Below are 23,684 nucleotides of genomic sequence, written 5' to 3' on the forward strand. Positions count from 1 at the left end.
AGCCAGGAATGGCCATGTAGGGCATTTCAATGCAGGGTTTAAAAGAGGGTTGAAGCTGTGCACCAGGCAAGAAAGAAGTCCCAGATCCACACAGAGGGACCCAAACTCATTCAGGGAACAGGAACAGGTGTCAACTGGCAGCTCTGCCACTTACTAATCAGTTCTGGGACACAGATCCAATACCTGGTCAAGGATGGGACCTGAGCTTAAGGGTGGTGGTCCAGGGCAAGGAGCTTTGCAGACCCTAGGCTATACACTGAGCAAGGATCAAAGCAACTAATTGTATGACTAACCCTCAGAGCAGGAGAGGGCCTCAGTCCTAGACTCCAGACCAGGCTGAAGTTTGTAGAGGGACAAGCAGGGCAAGACCAAAGGGGAGCATAAAATTCTGCCACTTTGAAAATACAGAGCTTCTCAGCTAGCTGAAAGCGATTGAGTCTAGCAGCAGTCCACTAGAACTCCAACCAGGGACAAGCCCAGGGATGTGGTGCTCACACTCAAACTTAGGTCAAGAATTTGCAGAACTAAGACCAGAAAGGCAACAATTAAGAATGCCCTGGATCAGACAGCTTTTCAGAGGTAGCTGGTAGTGCAGTGAATAGAGCAGTGAATTTGGAGTCAGAAAGTCTTGAGTTCTAATACAGGATCAGATACTTACTAGCTGTATGATTCCAGGAAATTCATTTAATCACTGTTTGCCTCAGTTTTCTCAACTGTAAAATGAGGATAACAGCAACTACTTTACAGGGTTGTTGGAGGTTCAAATGAGATAATATCTATAAACAGCACTTAGCACAGTACCTTGCACATAGTATAAATGCCTATTTTACCTCCTCCCCACCTCCACACACACACAACTTGGGAGCACTGAAAACATGGGCTGTCACTGAGATCCTAGAATTACATTCAGTATCCCAAAAAAGCAATAGAAAGGCCCAAAAAGATAAAAGCTCAGCCCAGAAATTCTCTCCGGAAGTGTCAGAATAAGGCTCTAACATAAAGCATGAAGTGAGAAAGTAGGATTAGAAGAATGAGCAAACAAAAAAAGAATACCACCATGCTCAGGGCACAATTCTGGAAGGAAAAAAATTATTCCAAAAAATCTACAAGCAAAGCTACCAAAAAACAAACAAACAAAAAATAAAAAAACAAAAAAACAAAAGACAGCTTGGATATAAGTTCAACTAGAATTCCTGGAAGAGATGAAGCAAGAGTTTCAACTGATTTCATAAGTAAAATAAAAGTGATAAAAGGAAAAAGATGGAAAATAAATGAGATCTATGGGAGAAAGAATTGGAAAGATAACTAACAACATGGCACAAGTACAAAACTCTACCTAAAAACTATGCACAAACATATGTTTTATAGGCTGAATTTTACAAATTAATCTATTCTTAGTAAGAAATACATTGTTGTTGTTTTTTTCTAAAACAGAGTTTACTTTATTTTAGAATACACTATATTGTCAATCTTTCACATGAAGAAAAGACAGTCATATTGTTAGCTTACCAATATGGTAACAATATAATATGATCAATTTGAAAAGTAACCAAAAAAGCTGAATGACAGCAGAAAATAGTTTTTTAATAAAATATTATTATAATAACACCTCAGTCAAGCCATATAATGGAATGAGGCAGCCCCATCTTAAGCACAACTGTAACCCTCCCCAGAACAGATTGTCTGAAGGATTCTCCATCTGTATTTCTCTTCCCATGCAATCAATCAATCAATAAACAACAGCTAAATGGTCAAAACAGCTAACAATTTGTTGAGCAGATCATTAATTTAGATAGTGTTCCCATGGGTCTTGTCTCTTGAAATTCCATTTTCTATTACCTCTTTCTGACTTTTACTCTTCAGGCTTTTTAACGTGCTATTTGTCTCAGTCCTGCTATTCTTGGTTGAGGGAGGCTGGATTTTTTCCCATCCTATTTTCTCCCTAACTTTTTTTTTGAAAGCTTTAGTTCTTCACCATCTAGGAGGTAGTAGCAATCCACTTGGGTTCCATTTACTTTTTTTTTTGTTTATTTCTAGGGATGTGTATATGACCATGTAAAAAGGTATCACCATCCAATACTTACATATAGCTTTGTGTTAATAATCATATTTTATGTGTCTTAGTATGCTTAAGATCACAGAATCTTAGAGCTAGAAGAAACCTCTTACGTCATCCAAACCATATCTCAATACTGAATCCTGTCTACAGTACCTGTCCACAGTACAGTACCTCCCACCCTGAACCCCCCAAAGGAGGGATCATGTCTTATTCATCTTTGGATTCCCACCCCACACCTACCATAGTGTTTACTATTACTCCTCTTATCAAAGTAGGTCTTAAACCTTTGTTAAATCAATCAACAAGCACATGAATTGGGATGGTCTCAGATTTTTTAACCACAATGTGCTAAGTGCTAGGATACAAATAAAAATAAAAACCAGTCCTTGCCCTAAAGAAGCTTACAAACTAATGGAGAGAGAACAAATACATAAATAGATACATAAAAGACATATGAAAACTAGATAGAAAATAACCTTAGAGGGAGTCATTGGTATCTGTATGAACTAGGTTGAGATCTCCTGCAGAAGGGGGCTTTTGAGCTCAATCTTAAAGGAAGCCAGAGATTTTAAGAGGTGAAGGTTATAAAGGAGATGATTCCAAGCAAAGGGAACAGAGAGTAATTAGAATATTCCATCTTTAGCAGCATATTAATATGTTATGGTATTACTGAAGATGGAAGTGAGGACAAGTAATCGAGAATGTACACAAGAGTCAGATAAGACTACTGTCATTCAATTCAATAAACATTACTAAGCACTGTGCAAAACACAATGATAAGCATGGAAAGAAATTAAATAGATATGATACATGCACTAATTGATTTTTTAAAAGCAGAACTCTAAGGGCAGCTAGGTGGCGCTGTGGATAGAGCATCAGCTCTGGAGTCAGGAGGACCTGAGTGCAAAACGGAATTCAGACACTTGACACTTACTAGCTGTGTGACCCTGGGCAGGTCACTTAACCCAGACTGCCCCGGAAAAAAAAACCAACAAACAAAAAAAAAAGAAAACAAAAAACAGACCTCTAATCCCTTTGTGAAACTTAGTCTATAGTTTGATTCATTAGTAACCAGTTTTTATACTTACTGGTAAATGTTCAAGTAATGGAGTTACACTTTCAGATACATATATTATGCTTCCATCTGTCATGATTGCTAAAAAAAAACCATCAAGAGCCTGAAATTAAACATAATGGTCAGTTAAATGAAAAGAAAAAAGTTCATATGATAAATAAAAATGTCATCTCATAGAATGAAAGAAAAGATATTTATATATAATTCATCTAGATTTATGAGGGCACTACCAAAATACTGTGAGTTATTTCCCCTTCAATTTCTTTGTACAAGTATGTGTGAATTTTAGCCTCCTCTCAGGTAACTAAATTAAAAAACAAAAACAAAGAACCCCCTTCACTCTTTTTCTGATCATCTACTAGATTGTACACTACTAAAGGGCAATGATTGTCCTTCAGTTATGTTATACATAGTGTTCTGTACACATAGGTGTTATAGCTCATGTATATAATGTATATAAACTTATCAGGTACAAAAATGGATAAACTCTCTCAATATTTTTTCATAATAAAACTATTACTGAAATAAGAATAAAATATACAAATGTGCATGTAATAAAACATTAGCCTATTGTTGTTTATCCTCATTATAGGCAGCTAATAAATCAATAAATGCCACTACCAGTCCATGAATTATGGCTATTAAATTAAGAAAACAAGCAAACATCAGAAGCAGTAGGAAAATATGTAAAATGTTCATCTTGTATAGATAAAAGACGTGTGTATACACTTACACACATGTATATATATGTTAAACATTTTAAAAAGGAAAATGAAAACAGATTTCCTTCTTTCTAAAACTTCTTTAAAAATTAAATTCTTACTCCATTATCTTCATAGCATTTACATGTACAGCCTTGAAAGAGGCTATATAATATTTCCTATTTATTACAAATCAAATATATTTTTGGCACTTAGTAAATACTGCCTCAGACACTTACTAGATGTGTGTCCCTGGGCAAGTCATTTAACCTTGTTTACCTCAGTTTCCTCATCTGTAAAATGAACTAATGAAGGAAATAGCAAACCATGGTCTGCCAAGAAAACCTTAAACAAGGTCATAAAGAGTCGGACACAACTGAACAAAATATTTACTGTTATTACTAAAATGTATACACACACAGTTATCACACATATGTATATCTGTATTAAGCAAGCAAGCTTTCTTTAAGTACTCAGTATATCCTAGCAGGGGTAGGGAATCTGCGGCCTCGAGGTCACAGGTTCCCCATCCCTGTCAGACCTAGACACTGTGCTAGGCACTAGGAATACAAATACAAAGAAGGAAACAATCCTTACTCACAGTCTTGCATGTATGTATATTCTTCAATCTAGACTTTGTTCAAACATAAACTGGCCTGGCCATTTGCCATATTTTTAATGTTTCAGTTTAGGATATAGGAAAAGAATCTAAATAGAAGGCCATATTTCAATTGGCTAAAGCTTCTCTGGCCAGTACATAAAATGGTGTACTGTCATGTCAGTAATAGCTATTTTTATTAGTCATAGTGTAAGTAAGTAGATCAAACACCATACAGGTAAATGGACATATACAAACATACATATTTTAATGCAGATATAGGTGCATGTATTGTTATACGTGTCTATATATGAGTGTATATGTATATGTGTGTGTGTGTATATATATGCGTGTGTGTATATGTGTGTGTGTGTATATACGTGTGTGTGTATGTGTGTGTGTGTGTGTATATATGTATGTATGTATGTGTGTGTATGTATGTGTGTGTGTGTATATAGGTATATATATGTATATATATGTATATATATGTGTATATATGTGTATATGTATATGTATATATATGTGTGTGTGTGTGTGTGTGTGTGTGTGTGTGTGTGTATATATATATATATATATATATATATGTTCTGACCAGACAAACCATAGCCAGGTGAAATTTGGCTTACTGAAATCAGATATTTAGATTCCCCCTCCTCCCACATCTTGATTTGAAACAATGAAAATTCTGCAAATAGGTCAAATCATGTTTATATCAAAATCTAGATCCAAGAATAACACACACATACACAATCTCTCTCTCTCTCTCTCTCTCTCTCTCTCTCTCTGACTCTCAGAGACTTTATCTTTATAAATCAGACAACAAATTTATTTTGTAATAATCATATACTTATTAATATACTTACTAATTGCAAAAAATATGCTTTATACAATAAATATGAACTATGCATACAGAAAATTTCAGGGGCAGAATTCTAAATACTATAAGAATAAGTCGGATTTAATAATTATATTTTAAAAATAATTTCTGAAAGACAAAAAGTATTTCAATCACATCACTAACATTTGATATAACAGCTAAATTAGTAATACTAAATAATAAGTTAATTTCTGGTAAGAGAAAAGAATTAGCAAAATTATAAGTTACACTTTGGTTTACTCTACAACTATAAAAAAGTTAACTGCATGTTTATTTAGGTAAGATATTGAGTTTTGATTACAGATATGTACATGGGCATCAAAAACAAATTATATCTAGACTTCACAAATATGACTGAATTTTACAAATCTTTCACTTCATATCACAAGCTATGTTCATCAATATTTTCATGTGAACAACTCAGTACCAAGATTTATTTAACCTAACAACTGGCATTTACAACTGATATCAACAAAAGATAATTCATGAATATGCTTCTTTCTCCTCCCTTGCTACGATTTGGTCTTTTGTCACATGGAAATATAAACATATATAGTATAATAGATAGTTGGATATACCTTTTTGCCTATGGCCTAAAAATTCTTTTTATTAAATAAATGCTTATTATTAAAAATAAAAGAAAATTAGGCAGCAAGTGAGGAAAGGTTTTAATAGTTAATCTTTGTGCTTCTCTATGCTGATTACTTCCTTTACCTTTCTCTCTTATTCATGCATTTTCTCACCTTCCTATTCTTCCTCCTCCACCTAAGCCTGTATACTTCCAAAATACTATTTCTCTTACCTCCCACAGTTCTTCTGTTAGGCTGTCATACAAATGCTTTTAATATTTAAATACACTTGACATACCGGGATAGCAGCTGTTACATTGCCATACTCATAAGAGGTAAAAATATAAGATTAACTTTGGTGATTGAACATCTCAATATTTACATGGCATTTATAACTGGTTCATCCACTAAAGTACCATTCCAAAGCCTCATCAAGGCATGAAGGTAATTTTGGCTTTTCTAAGGAACCTGAAGTCTTAGAAAGACCTGAACTCTGACAGGTACAACAACAAGCTGGAAAGATGTAGAGTTTCAGACTTAATGTCAAACTGTCTGCTAACAGAGTACTAATCAGACTAAATTCTATCACCAAAGGGTAGGTGATGAAATTTTTTTTAAAGCCACAGTAATTCCAAAAGACCACTGACTGAAGCATAGAAGGGTTTCAATCTATGCTGGTGGAGGCTGTACCCACAGGAAAGAAATCAAAGAAATTATGGATTCCAAAAATATTATTTGATTTTCTGAGCAGATTTGACAATTTTGATAAAAATATATCACTACTAGCATTCAAATTAATCGGATTTTGTAAACTTCCTTACTACAAAAGAACATACATTAATTTCCTATAAAGAATTTCTAATGAGTTAAGATTGAATAACTTTTTCTTATATATTAAAACCTAAAGCCATGTTTTACTATTATCTCCTAGCAATACATTAAAAAAAATTTTGTAAGTATTTGTTTGCTCTTTTTTTTTTTTTTGGTGAGGCAATTGGGGTTAAGTGACTTGCCCAGGGTCACACAGCTAGTGTCAAGTGTCTGAGGCTGCATTTGAACTCAGGTCCTCCTGACTCCAAGGCCAGAGCTCTATCCACTGCGCCACCTAGCTGCTCCTTTTAAAAATGTTTTAGGACAGGCTTTGCATTAGTCAACGTATATGACGTGACATATCTAATATCATTTAAAGCACAGTAAATAATGAATATTTTACTTATTCCCAGAGAAGCCTCAGAATAAGAACAATCTAAAGTATATCTTTCTCTTATTAAGATGGTAAAAAATTCAAATAATACGAAATCTAAAAAAATTTAGCCCTGGTCTTCCCAAAGTTGTAATACAAAAACCATAAATGATTACTGTTCAATGAAGGCACAACCTGTTGAATTAAATCAAATCAAAGTGATACAGTATTTATCAAAAGTCAGAGAGAATCTTTTAAAATTAAAACTTTTAAGAAGATGAATTTTGATATACCTCTAACATTAATTGTGTAAACTCTTCATTACTAAGGAATGTAGGTTTCCAGTCCTGTCGAATTTCACTGGCATCTGACTGTGCAGTGATTTCTGTAAAAGATTAATAAAAAGATTGTATTTTACACACTTTTCCTACAATAATTGCTAATTAAGACCAATTGCTTTTCACTTCTAGATTACTTATTAGGACATAAAAACTCTTTTTAAAGTTACAAAAAGGGGCAACTAGGTGGCGCAGTGAATAGAGCACCGGCCCTGAAGTCAGGATGACCTGAGTTCAAATCTGGCCTCCGACCAAACACTTGACACTTACTAGCTATGTGACTCTGGGCAAGTCACTTAACCCCAACTGCCTAAAAAAACCAAAACAAAACAAAAAAAAATTAAGTTACAAAACAAGCGTTAAAATTTTAAGTTTTACCCACATTCAAATAAGACAACCAGGAAAAATTAAAATGATTAAGTTCTACCCATGGGTTTTCTTTTGTACATTATACCTTGCTTTTAAACAAATAAAACCAATATTGGATTCAGCTTGTACTGAATACAATTTATTACGTTGAAAGCTTAAAATACCTTTGTGCTTCCGTAAAAAATCAATGCTTTTCTGTAGTACAGTGGATTTGTCCATCTTCCTAGCATTACCAGGAAGCATAGATCCCAATTCTTTGATAAGAACATTAAACTGATCTCTGCGCTTCTTCTCAGATTTGTTTCTGGAGACTCTGAAGAAAGATTAGCAATCATTCAATATAGAGTTGGAATCACTAGCCAATTTAGTCTAGTGGCCACATGTTTAGATGACAAAATATTTACTGGAGAATCAATTATTTCTTGACTCAGAATCCAATGCCCATGATATTATGGATTTTAAAAAAATTTTAAATAACTATTATACAAATGAATGTGCCACTCATTTTGGAAGCTAACAAAAGACATTCATTTATGTATTCCACATAAGTCAGCAAACAATTACAAAAAGGTCACCATTCACATAAAATCAAATTGAACAATGTTCTCAACTCATTTGAACAAATGTGTTTGATTCATTTCATGAATCTTTATATCTTAAACATCAAAGTGTGGATGTCTTGGTTATAATGAAGAAAAAAAAATACTATATTGAATTTATAGCCAAATGTACTATAGATCAAATTTTTACATGTCTTACTAAAGGAAACAAAGTTAAATATAGCTCATATTAGTAAAACTCTTATTTATGAAAAACAGTGGCTATATTATTTACTTACTTACAGATTTGTTGATGTGAAATTAAGTTCATTTACAGGTCAAATAAACCAAGTGCTTAAAGCATTAATCAAATTCATCATTAAGTATTCCAGTAAGTGGAAATGAAAGAATGTCAGTGCCCTAGCACTGGGCCATCTCATGTTCATTTGTTTTAATGTCTTACTATTTCAATTTAAGCAAGTGCAAGTTAAAATTGAAATTAAAGTACTATTTTAAAAAAATTCCAACTTCTATAGTGCATTAACGATCAAGTAAGACATGTAGTTACAGATAAAAATAGTTATACATCAACATCTCTTTGAAAAGTTACACATAAACTGAATGTTCACTGATTTAACCACATCTCCTATTGAGTTACCCATAATTCCAGACATTCTTTATCTGTATTTATTTAAGCAATCCACTGCCAATCTAAAATCAATCACCTTAAGCTTTAACCTTTTTTGGGTATTTATTCATGTCTCTCCATGAGGAAATGATTTGACAACACTTAAGGAATTGTTTTAGTAAATTTATCTCTTTGTAACATGATAATCATGTTCATATTAATTTGCTTGGTAAGGTTTGTTGTCTTTGCCAGTATCAATTTTTTAAAGGAAAATACACTAAAAAATTTAGGATAAGTTATGCTATGCTATAAAAGCATACCAATATTAAAGGATCTTTTACTTTAATAATACATTTGAATTTTTAAGGCAGTCAATTTAATCATTTACTTGTAAGTACACATCTCAAATAACCACCTTTTTGCTTTATCCTTGTCATCTTCTTCCACCAGCCCATCAAAAATACTACCGTCATCTCTGAAGGAGACATTGAAACATTAAAACAGAGATTAATGGCATACTCACTATGAAATAGGAAAAAAATCATATTACTTGGCTTGACCCATATATTGTAAAATCATCTTAATTAAGTAGGCTTTATGATTATTTTATAAAACCAATTGATCATATAAACTAAAACTTTTCAATAACTCACTTTTAGTTCAATTCAACAAGTATCTATTTAATATCTATTACTGCCCTGCCCACCTCTATAGTAGGTAATTCTGATAAGAAGTTAAATATAAAGTATAACACCATTAGGCAAAAACAAAAGTTTGTGGGAAGTCACTTCTTTTGCCATTAAATGTAATAATTAATATTGTGAATTTTAATAATGTATTTTCAATTTTTATACATCTGCACTGAGGTAAGGCAGTTCACAAAACCATTAGTTTTTTCTCCCTAATGTCATTAGACTTATATTTGCCAATTTTAAAAATTACCTCTATTATCAATGGTCTCAATAATATAAAAGTTTCAAGTGGTTTAATTCATCATTAGTTCCTGTGGTCAAATCTTTTTCGTCTAAAAAGGTATGCTTACCAGTAAGAACTTCTCTTACATATCCTTTTTATGGAAGAAACCAGACTGCAATCTTCCCTACTTACTTTGTTGCTGCCTCTAAACTATAATATTGTACCTTACCTAATATTAAAAAAAGACAGTTTAACCCAAAGATGAGACTTTAAAACAATTATGTTTAAGTATAAAAGTTTTTATATGTGTTTGATATAAATTATTAATTTGCCATTGAAAATTAATATAACATAAAACAGCATCTAATAACATACCTGTCTGCAATTGAGCTCATTTTATGACAGCTTATGGTAAAGTACATAACATGCTGCGCTTTCGTCTTGTGGTAGACATTTGTACATCTACCTGAGTAAGAAGAGAAATAAGAAGATATTAACTTCCTAGTAAACTAAGTAGGCTTGTCAAAGCTATACATGTTCACACATAAAAAAATGCTTTTTAAACTTATTGAAGTCTACTCAATAAATTTAGTTCAATGTATACTTATTAAACTATTGGGTAAGCACTTCTAATTCATGTGAACACGTACACATACTTTTTTGAAAAATAAAAAAAAAAAGAACTCTGGAAGAATGTAAAATCTAAGTCTGTACTATTAACTTTCCATCATAAAATTTTAAAAATGTAAAATTACTGGTACTATGAAAAAGAAATTCAAATAGGTAAATGGCAAACTGTGTGTGTGTGTGTGTGTGTGTGTGTGTACACATATATTATAGATATATATATATGGTACCATACTGTGAAGGGCTTTTTAAAAGCCAAACTGAGGAGTTAGTATGTTATAACAGAGTCAACAGGGGGCCAATGAAGGTTCCTGACTGCATGATAGAGCCAGGCAAGGGCATGGTCAGATGTGCTTAGGAAGCTACTTCTGGCAGCTACATGCAGGATGAATTGAAGCAGAAGAGAATGGAAGCAAGAGGACAAATTAGAATTTGGCTTGGCAACAGTCCAGGTTGAAAAAAGAAAAAGTGTCACTAAACTGTGCATACCCTTTGACCCAGCAATAGCATTACTAAATGTACACCACAAAGAGGTCAAAGACAGAGGGAAAGAACCCATATGTACACAACTAACACATACACACAACTCAATAACTTTCAGGGGTCCCCTACTTGTGATAAACAAACTCCTCAGTTCGGTTTTTAAATCCCTTGGAAAAACAGTTCCAGCATACTTTTTCAGGCTTATTTCACATTACTCCCCGCCATACCTTCTCTGTTCTAGTCAAACTGGCCTGCTTGGTCTTCTCTAGCCTCAGCATTCCCTCTCTTGCCTCCATCACCTTTGCCCATGCTGCCCCCCTCTGCCTGGAATCCATTTCCTCTTCAGCTCCCCCTTTTGGAAAGTGCAGCCTCCTTCAAAATTCAGGTCACATGTTAATTCTTCTAGGAAGCTTTCCTAGTTTCCATCAGTACTCTCTCCCTCCTCAAATGATCAGACCTACTTCTCTGAGAAGAACCCAGGCAGTCCTGACTCTGAGGCTGGCTCCCTATTCACTGTACTATGATGCTGCTCCCTTACTTTTCATATAGCAGTTTTTAATAAATGTTTGTTGGATTGGAACTGATATCTGTATGACACTTTAAGGTTTGCTCATTTCTTTATATATATCATCTCACAATAGTCTTATAAATGAGGCACTACAGATACTATTGTCCTCATTTTACAGATTAAGAAACTCAGTCTTGGAAAGGTTAAGTGACTTGCTTTAGTCACAGAACTGGTGTCAAACTCTATCCACTATACAGGTTGTTTCAACTATCTCACACAACATACATTCTAAATGGATTTGCTGCTGTGATTGATTATAAAAATCAAAACACAGCCCTCACTCTACCTTTTAATATACAGGCTTTCTGAAGGAATAAGACAGGTTTTCCATGATTATAAGTGTTAACTGCCTTAATACTAGAAAGCACTTGTGCTATAGTACTTCAATAACTAGATCTTTTTTTTCAGAAGGCATTTATAAGGCAAAGGTGTCAAAATGACAGCTATATGCAGCCTGAAACACTCATAAATATGGCTTGATTAAAATGTAATTGGGAAATGTTTAACAAAATAAATAAAAATACAATAAAACAGATAATGTTAATTTGTGGTCTTCTAAGTCAATATCCAGCTGGTAGGGATCCATTTCTATTTGGGTTTGACACCACTGCTATTAAGAAATACAAATAAAACCAACTGGCACAGGGCCTTAGATACAGAAGGTATTAATGTTTATTGAGAAAATCAAAATATTTTCAAATCTAAAATCTGTTCAGCAAATAGAAAAGAATTATAATTTTAAACAAAAACAAACAGTACCATTAAATGCATAAGACATTTTTCTCAGGCAAAGCAGCCAAAGAACAATAGAGAAATATAATAAAGTTTCTTCTGCCTAATTCGTACTCCACGTCTTCTCCTGAAATATAAAGTATATCTATAAAGCAATCTCATTACTTTATAGTCATTCTTCATATGGATCACAAACATCAAGAAGCATCAATACTTTTAATACTGCTAACATTTACCAAAATGTTTTCCTTCTATACTTCATTGCAATAAAGAAGCACAGTCAAAAAAAACTAACACAATGAGCATTTCTGATAAAGCAGGCCTCATTTTGCATCCAAAGTCTACCATTTCTCTGCAGAAACAAGGGAAGTTTGTTCTATCCCTAGTCTTCAAAATTAGTCATTTCAATGACTTGAATTTTGATGTCTTTTAGTGTTGTTTTCCTTTGTGTCACACATTTCTTATTAGCTAATAAGCAAAGATAGAATGTAGAACTGAGGACATCTCAAAGCAAAATCTTTAATAATACTTACACAATAAACAATACATTTATATCGCATTTATACAGATTACTTCCTTTGAGAACTACTACCAGTAAAGTGATACGATATTTTTAAATCTTATAATTAAAGGTAACAGCTAGGTGGCACAGTGGATAGAGTGCCGTGCCTGGAATCAGGAAAATCTGAGTTCAAATCTGGCCTCAGACATGTATTAGCTATGTGACCCTGGGCAAGTCACTTAATCCTATTTGTCTCAGTTTTCTCATCTGTAAAATGAGCTAGAGAAGGAAATGGCAAACCACTCCAGTATGTTTGCCAAGAAAACGCCAAATGGGATCATTTGGCCTCTTTCTTTTCATTCACACAGCCACCACTCTTATTCAAACCCTCATCACTTCTTGCCTGGCCTATTATAATCGTCCTGTTCTTTATCTCCCCATTCTAGTCCTGTCTCCACTTAGCTGTCAAATTGATCTTCCTAATGTACCTATCTGATCATGTCATCCCCTACTCAATGAACTTCAGTGGCCTCCTAAAACCTCCAGAATCAAATACCATCCACTCAGTATTACATTGAAAACTCTTCACAATTTGGCTTCTTCCTACTTTTCTCACCTTTTTGCCTATTACTTCTCTCTATGCACTCTACAAATCAGCTGTTATTGGTCAGATTTCTGTTTCTCACACATAACACTCTATGTCTGTCTCCATGCCTTTGCAGTGGCTGTCCCTCAGGCCTGGAATGCTCTCCTTCCTCACCTCTACCTCTCAGAATCATTGGTTTTCCTCAGCTCAAGCATCACCTTCAGCAGGAGGCCTTTCTGCAGCCCACTCGTGGTTGGGTAACACCTTCCCTTCTAAGGTTACCTTTTGTCTACTTTTATTTATGTTGAATACAGCTTTAGATGTACATGTTGTCTTCCTCCTTAGAATATAACTTCCTGGATGACAGAGACTGTTTTACTGTTATAGTTGTATCTCCTGCACTTGGCACCATGCCTGACACATAAGTGCTTAATAAATGCTTGATGATTTAAAGGGGACCTAACCATGGTCACATGAGTAGTAAATGACAAAATTTAAACCCAAGTCCTCTGATTTCCCATCTGTGCTCTATCTGCTACATAGCTTTTATCCAGAGATTCTAATACTGTAGTGGTTTTCTTTACATTTTGAACTGGTTGTTTATGTGTGCAAGGCAACAGCAAATAGGATAAAAAGTGAAAGGGCCCAGCTGTCAGGCTCAATAAAAAGGATTACCTTATATTCCCCAAGATAGTATCAACTGAAAGTTAACCAAGAAAAGTGATGAAAGGAATGTGTTAAAGGAACTTTCTTTTAGGATGCTATCCAGGCACACATTTCACAAGAAAGCACAGTAATCATATCTGACATACATTTACAGACATAAAAATGTGTTGATTTGTTTTATTTTGCTATTCTTCTAGGTTATAAGGGAAGGCTTTGGTAGGGGGAGACAGTAAAGGGGGAAGATTTAGTGAATAGCAATAGTGATGCAAAAAAAGAAGTGAACGAAAAGAACATCAATAAAATATTAGAGAAATATAAGAAAAAGCACATGGAAGCTCAGAAGTTAAAAGACAGAAAAGTAGTTTTGTTACTATCACATTAAAATTAATAAATGTTTAAAAAAAAGTTACATAATTAACAGTTAAGAGTTAATGTGAACAATTTCACATACAAACCTTTTATCCATTCCTTATCTACCGATATATCCACATTTATTTATGTTTTGTTAAATTCATAATAAAAATTTTTAAAGAATTTTTTAAAGAATCAATCTAGTACTGCTATGTGTATTAAAAAAGATTCTAAGTCTCCATAGTCTACCCATGTTCTTGCATGTAACTTTAACAAATCTTAAGTAACATAAAATCCACTAACATAAGACAAGTTACATTTTTAGGTTTTTATTTGCTTAATATAAACAAAAACAAAACACCGATCTTAAATAAAGTGTGATAAAATAACATTCTTTTAAAAATTAAGGGTGGGGGGAAAATTATTTCCAGTTACTAAGATCTAAAATTTACTTACCATAAAAGATGAAATTACTTTCAGGAGTTTTTAAAAGCTTTTTATGTAAGGAACTTGAGCTCAAAGTCATCCAGTAGTAGAACTCATCAGCTGAGTAAGCACTACATTACTGTCTTATGACAACACAAGTCATTAATGGCATGGGCCTTATATAAATCTCAACAAAAACTTATCTTTCTAAATACTCATGGTAAGGTGCTATTACTGCCAAACAATTTAGATAAGATGTTATTGAAACAATCAAATACAGAAATAAGTCTATTTTATTTGCTTACCACAAATACAAAAGTATATTTTTAAGAATCATATGATATTATTTTTAATAGATAAGCCCAGCATCTGACTATTCCATGTGTGGAATAGTATTTGTCTCTACTCTCTCCCACTTGGTAACTTTAGCAGCTCTCATGGACTCAATTATCATCTCTATGCATATGTCTCTAGCTTCAGTTGCTAGACTGGGACTTTTTGCCATTTCCACATTCTGCTTGAATTTTGGGATGAGGTAGCTAGGTCCTGGTTATTACCCACTGAAGCCTTAATTCTGATGTCATCTTACTACAATTCAGAATAAGGTGACTCGCTCCTGATACTCCTCTGCGCCCTAATTACAAAGCCTTGGCCTAGGACAAGAATCTGAGCCCCAGGCCTGGGATCAGGCTCTGTCTTCTGACTCATTAACAGATTCTACCTGGGGGCCCTGGTGGCTCAAAATACTTGCTGGTCTGCCCCTTCTCTGTCTCGTATCAGAATTTGGCTTTGTCTCCTGGGATATTCCCAACAGGACACAACCAGATATCAGAGATCAGATCATCCTGACTTCAGGCCTCCTGGAGGGCCCACAGGTGAATGCTGCCATAGTACCTCAGCCCCTCTGTCTTTTTTCAGTCACCTACCTGGATCTGACTTTGTCCCCTGAGACTAGCTTAGGTATGAGTCTCAGAGTTGGCTTTTCCCCTCCTGTGGTTCCAACAGGCTTTAGTCCCTATTTACTTGAGATCTTCCTGGCTTCTGGAACATCCCCACCACCACCCCAAGCCCCTCCAACCAGAATGCCCACAAGCTTCCAGACATGGTCTGCAGTCCTAGAGTAGATGCAGGTGCTTATTGGTGTTCGCTCTTTGGTTTTATTGAATCACTGATTTGTTTGGCACCCCTCTGTTTTTCACTCTGTTTTGTTTTTCACCTCTGCTGGGGTATTTAAACAATTTCTCTTCTTCCCTTCTCATCTCACATTTCTCAGTTATTTTCCCCAACTACCTCCTCCTTCACTCCAACTCTTCATAAAGATGGGGTCCTTCTCCTTGCCAAAGCAAATTGTTCTATATGCATTCTTAATACCATCCCTTCCCCATCCTTTCCAGCAGCCGTCCCCCTCTTATTATTTCCAATCTCTTTCTAATCTTCAGTCTCTCCTTATTTACTGGCTCCTTCCAAAAATGTCAATTTCTCTCACATTCTTTAAAAAAAAAAACACAACAAAAAACCGTTACTTGTCCTTATAAGCCCATCATCTTATACCTATCTTCCCCTCTTCAGCTAAACTCCTTTAGAAAGCCATTTACAATTAGTGATTCTACTTCCTTTATTCTCAGTCAATTTTAAAGTCTCTTCAATCTGGCTTTCAACCTCATCATTTGAGAAAAATTTGCTTTCCAAAGTCATAAGTGATCTCTTAATTGGCAAATCTACTGGCCTTATCTCAATCCTTCCTGACCTCTCTACAGCCACTGACACTGTTAATCACCTTCTTCTGGATATTCTCTCTTCTCTGGGTTTTTAGGACACTGCTCTCTCTTGGTTCTCTTTCTGTTTGCTCCTTCTTAATCTCATCTGCTGGATTTCCATCCAGGTCAAATCCATTAACCACAGATATATCTCAAAGGTCTGTCCTAGGACCCTCTTCTCTTCTAGGGCTAATCCACCATGCTTGGTGATCTTATCAGCTCCTACTGATTCAAGTACTATCTCTACACAGATAATTCTCAAGACTTATTTATTCAGCCCTCTCTCCTGATCTTTAATCTGACATCACTAATTGACTCTTAGACATCTCAAACTAGATGTCCCATAGATATCTCAAACTTAAACATGTCCAAAACAGAATTCATTATCTTTTCCCCTTCAAATTTTCCCTTTCCTCAACTGCTTGATTACTGTTGAAGGCAATACCATCCTCCTTAGTCATTCAGGCTCCTAAACTCAGCATCATCCTAAATTCGTCACTCCCACTCATCCCACATATACAATTTGTTGTCAAATTTTATCATTCTACCTTCACAAAATCTCTCCTCTGTATCCTCCTTTCTCCTCTGACACAGCCACCACAATGGGGAAGGTCCTGATTACCTCACATCTGGAATGTTGTAATCTACTTGTTTGGTCTCTCTCCACTCCAGTCGATCTTCCACTCAGCTCACAAAGTGATCATATAATTTCCTTACTCAATAAACTCCAATGGCTCTCTGTTACTTTGAGGATCAAATATAAAATACTCTGTGTGGCATTTAAAGCCCTTTACAACCTGGACTCTTCATACCTTTCCAGTCTTTTTACCCTTTGTTTCCCTCCATGTATTCTACAATCCTTCTTGCTGTCCTTCACTTGTCACACCCCTATCTCCTGACTCTATGCCTTTTCAAAGGCTGTCTCTCATGCCTTGAACACGCTCCCTTCTCACCTTTCTCTACTGGCAGCCTTGTCTTTCTCCAAGACTCAATTCAAATCCCAGCTTCTACAGGAGTTCTTTCTTGGTCTCCCTACAACACTCCCTTAACCCTATTCCCTGCTAGTGCCTTCCCTCTGAGATGAACTCCAGTTTGTCCAGAATATATTTTATATGTACATAGGTTTTTTCATGTTGTCTCTCCCATCAGAACATGAGCTCTTTGAAGGCAAGCACCATATTTTAACCCCTCCCCCTCCTTTTTTTTGTATTCCCACTGCTTAGCACAGTCCCTAGCACATAATAAACACTTGAATGCTTGTCAAGTAACAGTTTCTCAGAGGAGCTGGGTTTGGTTGGAAACTTTCATCAGATCATCACAGCTAGACATTACATTTTCACACACTCTATGAAGCAGCCAAAAGGTCCTACTAGCTATTATAAGCCCATCATCTTATATCTATCTTCCCCTCTTCAGCTAAACTCCTTTAGAAAGCCATTTATAATTAGTGACTCCACTTCCTCTAACAGTCAATTTTAAAGTCTCTTCAACATGGCTTTCAGCCTCATCATTTGAGAAAAATTTGCTCCTTCTCAAAGTCATAAGTGATCTCTTAATTGGCAAATCTACTGGCCTTTTCTCGGTCAGGAAGGACCGAGTCTCTACAACCACTGACACTGTTAATCACCTTCTTCTCCTGGATATTCTCTCCTCTCTGGAGAGAACTACATTACATTACATCTCCTAGCTCCATTCCTTTGCACAGGCTATACTTAGAATATACTCCCTCCTCCCCACTTCTGTTTCTTAGAATCCCTAGTTTCCTTTGAAATTTAGATCAAACACCAATTCCTACTTGAAGCCCTTATTAATTAATTCCTCCAGTTGCTACTATCTCCCTCCTACTAGAATTTATCTTGTATTTACTTTGTTTATATTTTGTATTTAATTTTCTTTATATGTTGTATTCCTTCATTTCCTCATCCCCACTTTCACAGAATGTTAAGTTCCTTGAGGGCAAGAATGTTCCATAGCATATAACACAATGCCTGGAATATTTGAGGTGTTTAATAAATGCTTTTGAATGACACTGAAAATAGTTAATATTTTCCTAGAACACTGTAATCATTGTGCCAGCCCTTTCTTTACCTCTTGTTCTTCTGAGACCTTTTAAATGAATTCTTCAGAAAAATGTAGGCTCAAAGTGTTCTTTGTAGCATGTCATCAAATCTCCAAATGCTGTTTAAATTTAAAAAAAAAAGAGGAAGAAGAATATGAGAATGATTTAACTTAAAAAAAAAAAAAGTTGTCATGAAGCCAAATAAAAACAGCCACTTTTCTGATGTCCAGAATGTGAATCTGCCCACATGTACCACAAGCATAGATTAGCATGCACTGACAGAAGTCAATTTATAACACTGGGTATTTTATATACCACTATTTAAAATTTATAATTTCTTCTGTATAAAAAATAAAACCACTCAAATAACACAAGATAAAACCCAAGTAATTATACATAAGTAAAAAACTTATTTACTGTAGATCAACTAAAAATAACAATTAAGAAATCCATAATTTTTTTTAATCATATGAATCTCTAATACCAAGAAACAGACTCAAGCAAACCAGAGTTTTAGGTAATTTTGCGATTTAATTCTACCTTCTTTTTTTTAAAGGTAAGAAAATATGGCTCAAACTATGTGCTATCAATTTACTAATGGAGCTCCAAGTATTTACTATCTCTACAGCTTTGTCAGGCAATGGGGAGAAAACAAGAAGTTGACAAAGCAGGAATTGCCATTAGAGGGTTTGATTACTGATACCACCTTCCAAGTTTATTTAAGTAGATAAACCTAGCACACAGATTAATGATACCAAATGGTTATCAAATATAAGAATAACAACTGATGTAAAAATAACAACAGGCCCACCTAATCCAACCTGTGGGAACATCTTTAGATGTGAACTAATTAGAATTGTTAGCTCCTGGAGGGCAGGCAGAGACCATGTTTTTATATATATGTATGTCTACACACACATACACACACACACACACACACACACACACACACACGCATATGTTGTATATGTACATACACACATAAAGTTAATTGTATATAACAAACTATGGAATGTTACACGGCTTCAAAAAAGTAAAATGATTCTATTTTCATAATATCAATGCAAGATGTAAAACTAACTCAGGGCTCGGTTGTTTTGTTTTAGGGGTTTTTTTTGGCCTAATAACCTAGTGGCCCACTGACCTACTTTGATGGTTACACTGTTACATGCTAATGTACTATTTAAACAATTCCTATTAGTATATTAATTAATCAAAATGCTGAAATCTGATTGACTGAAACAATAAGAAGCACAATCATTACTGAAATTCTAACACAACTATAATGAAAAATTTATAATCTTTCTTTGCAGATTACAGACTAGGTAAATATCATGGTTGGAAAGAAAAGATATTACATGCTCACATGACAGTGATTTATTTAATGATTTAAAATGGCTCATCACAAAAAGAAAACTGAAGAAATAAGCATTAACTTAAAATGAAAATCTGAATAACTAAATCACAAAGGGAAAAATGAAACATCTCTTTTATAAATAATAAGTTCTTTGTGAGATGAGACGATTCTGAAATATACTATTAGGTCATACTATTAAAACAAACTTGAGTGACAATATTTTGCTAGCTAAAATTTGTAAAAGCAGAGTGAATTAAAACCATAGCTGTGGGGAAAAGAAACCACATATCTGTACTCAGAAAGTGTGGGCCTAGACAGAGTAGTGAGATACAAATCAAAAGTGGAAACCTTCCAAACTTTGCTACTTAAGTGCCAAGAAACAGAGCAGTATTTTGTTGAGGTTTTTTTTTTTTCAGTCAAGCATATCTGTAGAAGCACAGAACTAGAAATGGCTGACTGATGTTTTTTAGCCAATGAGATCCCATACAGTGGTTTCACTAATAAACTATACCAATTAAAACATTCATGTCCTAATATTGAAATGTTAGTATAATATTTTTAGTGTCTTTTTATGGTAGCCTTTTTTTTAAAACCATAATTTGAAACTGATGTCTCTATAAATGTTCTTAATATTTCAATCTGAAAGAGTTTGCGGGTTCCACTGAAATTTCTTTAATGAATTTTTCGAAAACATCACAATTAACAAAAAGCTACAAGTAATCTATACAATTTTCAGTATGACATTGTTCCAAAAACTAAGTGAGAAATTGCAAGAAACAAATATAAATTATTCATTTGTTCTAGTCCTTTTAGCAACTCAAATAGGGCACTTATGAGTAATCTCTTCAAAAACAGATGGTAAACACTGTATTTGCATAGAAGTGTATATTTCTCTATGTTTTCCTTTTCTATTTAGTTTTTTCTCAATAAGTTAACTGGATTTTCTATCAAAACAATGTATCTATGACTTATATATTTAGATGTTAATATAGTTACAAACTGAATAATTTAAACAAGAGAAAAAGAATAAAGGAAAACCCAAGTGCATTTTGTCTTTTCATTTTTGTACTAAAAGGACAAAAAAGAGTGCTCTGAAAAAAGTGACTTGATTGACTAGTGACCAATTTTTTGGTACACAGCTGCATTATAATTCTTTGAATTCTGTCAAGAATTAGGTAGCTTAGGAGTACAAAACATTATGAATAGAAATGACCCATATTTTGATGCTGCTTTACCAAAATAAGGCCTTTATTTCATCTGACGCTATTATTTACTTATCAAAAGACTGCCAACAGATCACAACTATGTTTATTCCATTTTATGCTTACCAATTTCAATTAAAGAAAGTAATAAGCATTATCATAGCCTATGTCATGAATATAAACATTTATTTTGGCATTTTTGTTTAGTTTTATATTCTCACTCTTTTCTGTATTTCTATGTCTGTTATGAATGTATGTATACTTTCTAGTCTTATTTCACTATGTGTACGTCTATATTGGTGTTATCTGTTGGTTTGGAAATAATCTCGTACTCATAACAAACTACTACTACCAGAAGTTAAAAGACACCAAAATTATTTCACAAAACATGAGTTATAGAGGATCTGGTCAATCAGATCACCAAAGCTCTGTACCATGAACTGCCTATTTGATGATACGTTAGCACCCATTCACTGATGCAGTATTCCATCATACTAGGCTTGCATGAATTAACCAGGCCACTAAAGACATAAAACAAATGCTGAAAAAATGGAAAGCTCATTTGAGAAAATGAGCTCTTTTTTTCTTAGAAGATCATTTTTAAAAAACTGTTTGAAACAACAAGTCAAGGTGTATATTAAGTTGAGAACAGGGTCTGATATATTTTTGTAATGCATTAAAGTTTACTATTAATATTTTACATATTCTAATTTGTCCCCTTTAAATAAACTATATCAGAGATGATTCAATTCTCCAACATGGATGCCTATGGTTAGTGGTGCCCAAGTCTTCTTGGAATGAAAATATTTCATTCAAGAGTCAGACTCTTGGTTATTCTAACATTGTAATTGAATTAAAGTATTTATCAATTTTTTTCCCACTGAATTCTTAATAGGTAACCATAAGTGTTTAAATTTCAGACATTAAAATAAATTCTACAGCCACAAAAAAAAAAATGAACAGCATTTTAAGATGTAGCATGGTATGGTAGCTAAAGTACTGGAGCTAGAGTCAAGAATCTTGAGTTCTAATCTCATCTCTGATATCTGGATGACCATGATCAGCTCCCAACTGTTTCAAATTTCATGTATCTCCCTACTATATATCTTCAAAGTTAAAAGATGGAGTTATAGTCTGCCCTGGCAGAGCTCTCATATCAATGAAACATGGATCCTTGCCTACTGAAAGATTTGGAGAAACTCTTGTGCTCTTTAGACAGTCATATTCCTTAATTAGTAGTAATCCAATTCCACAAACACTAATGAAGTACTTCCCACATAACAAGTGCTGAACTAGATACTGGTACAAAAAAGAGAAGTAGTTCTGCCCTTCAAGAAACTTCAATTCTACCATGGGATAAAACAGAAAAATTAATAATGTAAGATAATATGAAGAGGAATAGAGCACTAAAAAATAGGAAGAGCAGGAAGGATCTCCTATAGGAATTGGTCAACGACCTAAGCCTTGAAAGAAGCTACAGATTCTTTTATTTTTTTTCTTAAAGGCAATTGGGGTTAAGTGACTTGCCCAGGGTCACACAGCTAGTAAGCATCAAGTGTTTGGTTTGAGGCCAGATTTGAACTCAGGTACTCCTGACTTCAGGGCCGGTACTCTATCCACTGTATCACCTAGCTGCCCCAGAAGCTTTCTTAGATTCTAATAAAATTACATTCTAGAAGAATGTATTGCCCTGGAAGACAGAGAAGACCTTTTTTCATTGTATCCCCAGAACCTGAAATAGTGACTGGCACATAGATGGTTAAGTCAAAAGTAAGGGCTGCTTATATGCCACACACTGTGCTAAGTAAAGGGAACTCCCAGCTGAGGAAACTACACAAGACACAGTCTTCTGTGCAACTTTCCAGTCTTGGAGAATTATCTTGAACACTGACAGCTTAAGTGATTAGCCAGCATGACTTGAGCCTAGACATTCTTGAATTCAGCTCTCTATGCACTGTATTACGCTGTCTCTTGTAGTTAAGTACATAGCAACACTTGTTGAATAAGAACCAAGTCTCAAAAGAATTGCAGACTACTAACAACCAAATCATTAATATTAAAAGAAATGCAGATTAAAACAGGTTTGAAGTTTTACTTAACACCCAGAAAACTGGACATACATTTCAGGATGTACATGAACAGCCTAAACAAAGATATGGAGGCTGGAAAAAGAACTGGAAAAAAAAAAACCCACAATAAATTCAGAGTGATAGGACCTGGGCTCAAATCCTGCTGACACTTATTACTTGGGTAGAACCCTCAGAAAATCTCAAACTCTCTGGTCTTCAATTTCCTGATCTGTAGACTGAAGGGGTTGGAGTAGATATAGATAAAATACTTCTAGCACTAATTATCTATGATCTTATAAACTATTTATATCCTTTGACCATATTTATACATACACATATATGTACATATATATAAATACACACCTATACAGATAGAGATATTTGTCTTAATTACCTATATATCTTGGCTATTGGAACTCAGTCAGTTACGAAGTTTTCTTCAAATTGA

At 34.4% G+C, this 23,684-nt stretch overlaps 1 protein-coding gene across 4 annotated transcripts in view; it reads right to left on the minus strand.

Annotated features, from left to right (window-relative positions):
* CLOCK (clock circadian regulator) overlaps positions 1-23,684 on the minus strand; it is a 108,509-nt gene that overhangs the window by 41,453 nt on the left and 43,372 nt on the right. For 3 of the 4 annotated variants that reach the window (XM_027836127.1, XM_027836125.1, XM_027836126.1), the window contains 6 exons: positions 18,638-18,727; positions 10,227-10,317; positions 9,352-9,411; positions 7,934-8,082; positions 7,356-7,447; positions 3,148-3,237 (listed from right to left, as the gene is read on the minus strand). In XM_027836127.1, coding sequence (XP_027691928.1) covers positions 3,148-3,237; positions 7,356-7,447; positions 7,934-8,082; positions 9,352-9,411; positions 10,227-10,273 — 438 coding nt within the window. In that variant the 5' untranslated portion in view covers positions 10,274-10,317; positions 18,638-18,727. Of the gene's footprint in view, positions 1-3,147; positions 3,238-7,355; positions 7,448-7,933; positions 8,083-9,351; positions 9,412-10,226; positions 10,318-18,637; positions 18,728-23,684 lie in introns of those variants that run through there. The other variant, XM_027836128.1, reaches the window with a different exon arrangement.

Source organism: Vombatus ursinus, unplaced genomic scaffold (assembly GCF_900497805.2).
Source record: "Vombatus ursinus unplaced genomic scaffold, bare-nosed wombat genome assembly UNPS02014818.1, whole genome shotgun sequence".
Lineage (NCBI taxonomy): Eukaryota > Metazoa > Chordata > Mammalia > Diprotodontia > Vombatidae > Vombatus > Vombatus ursinus.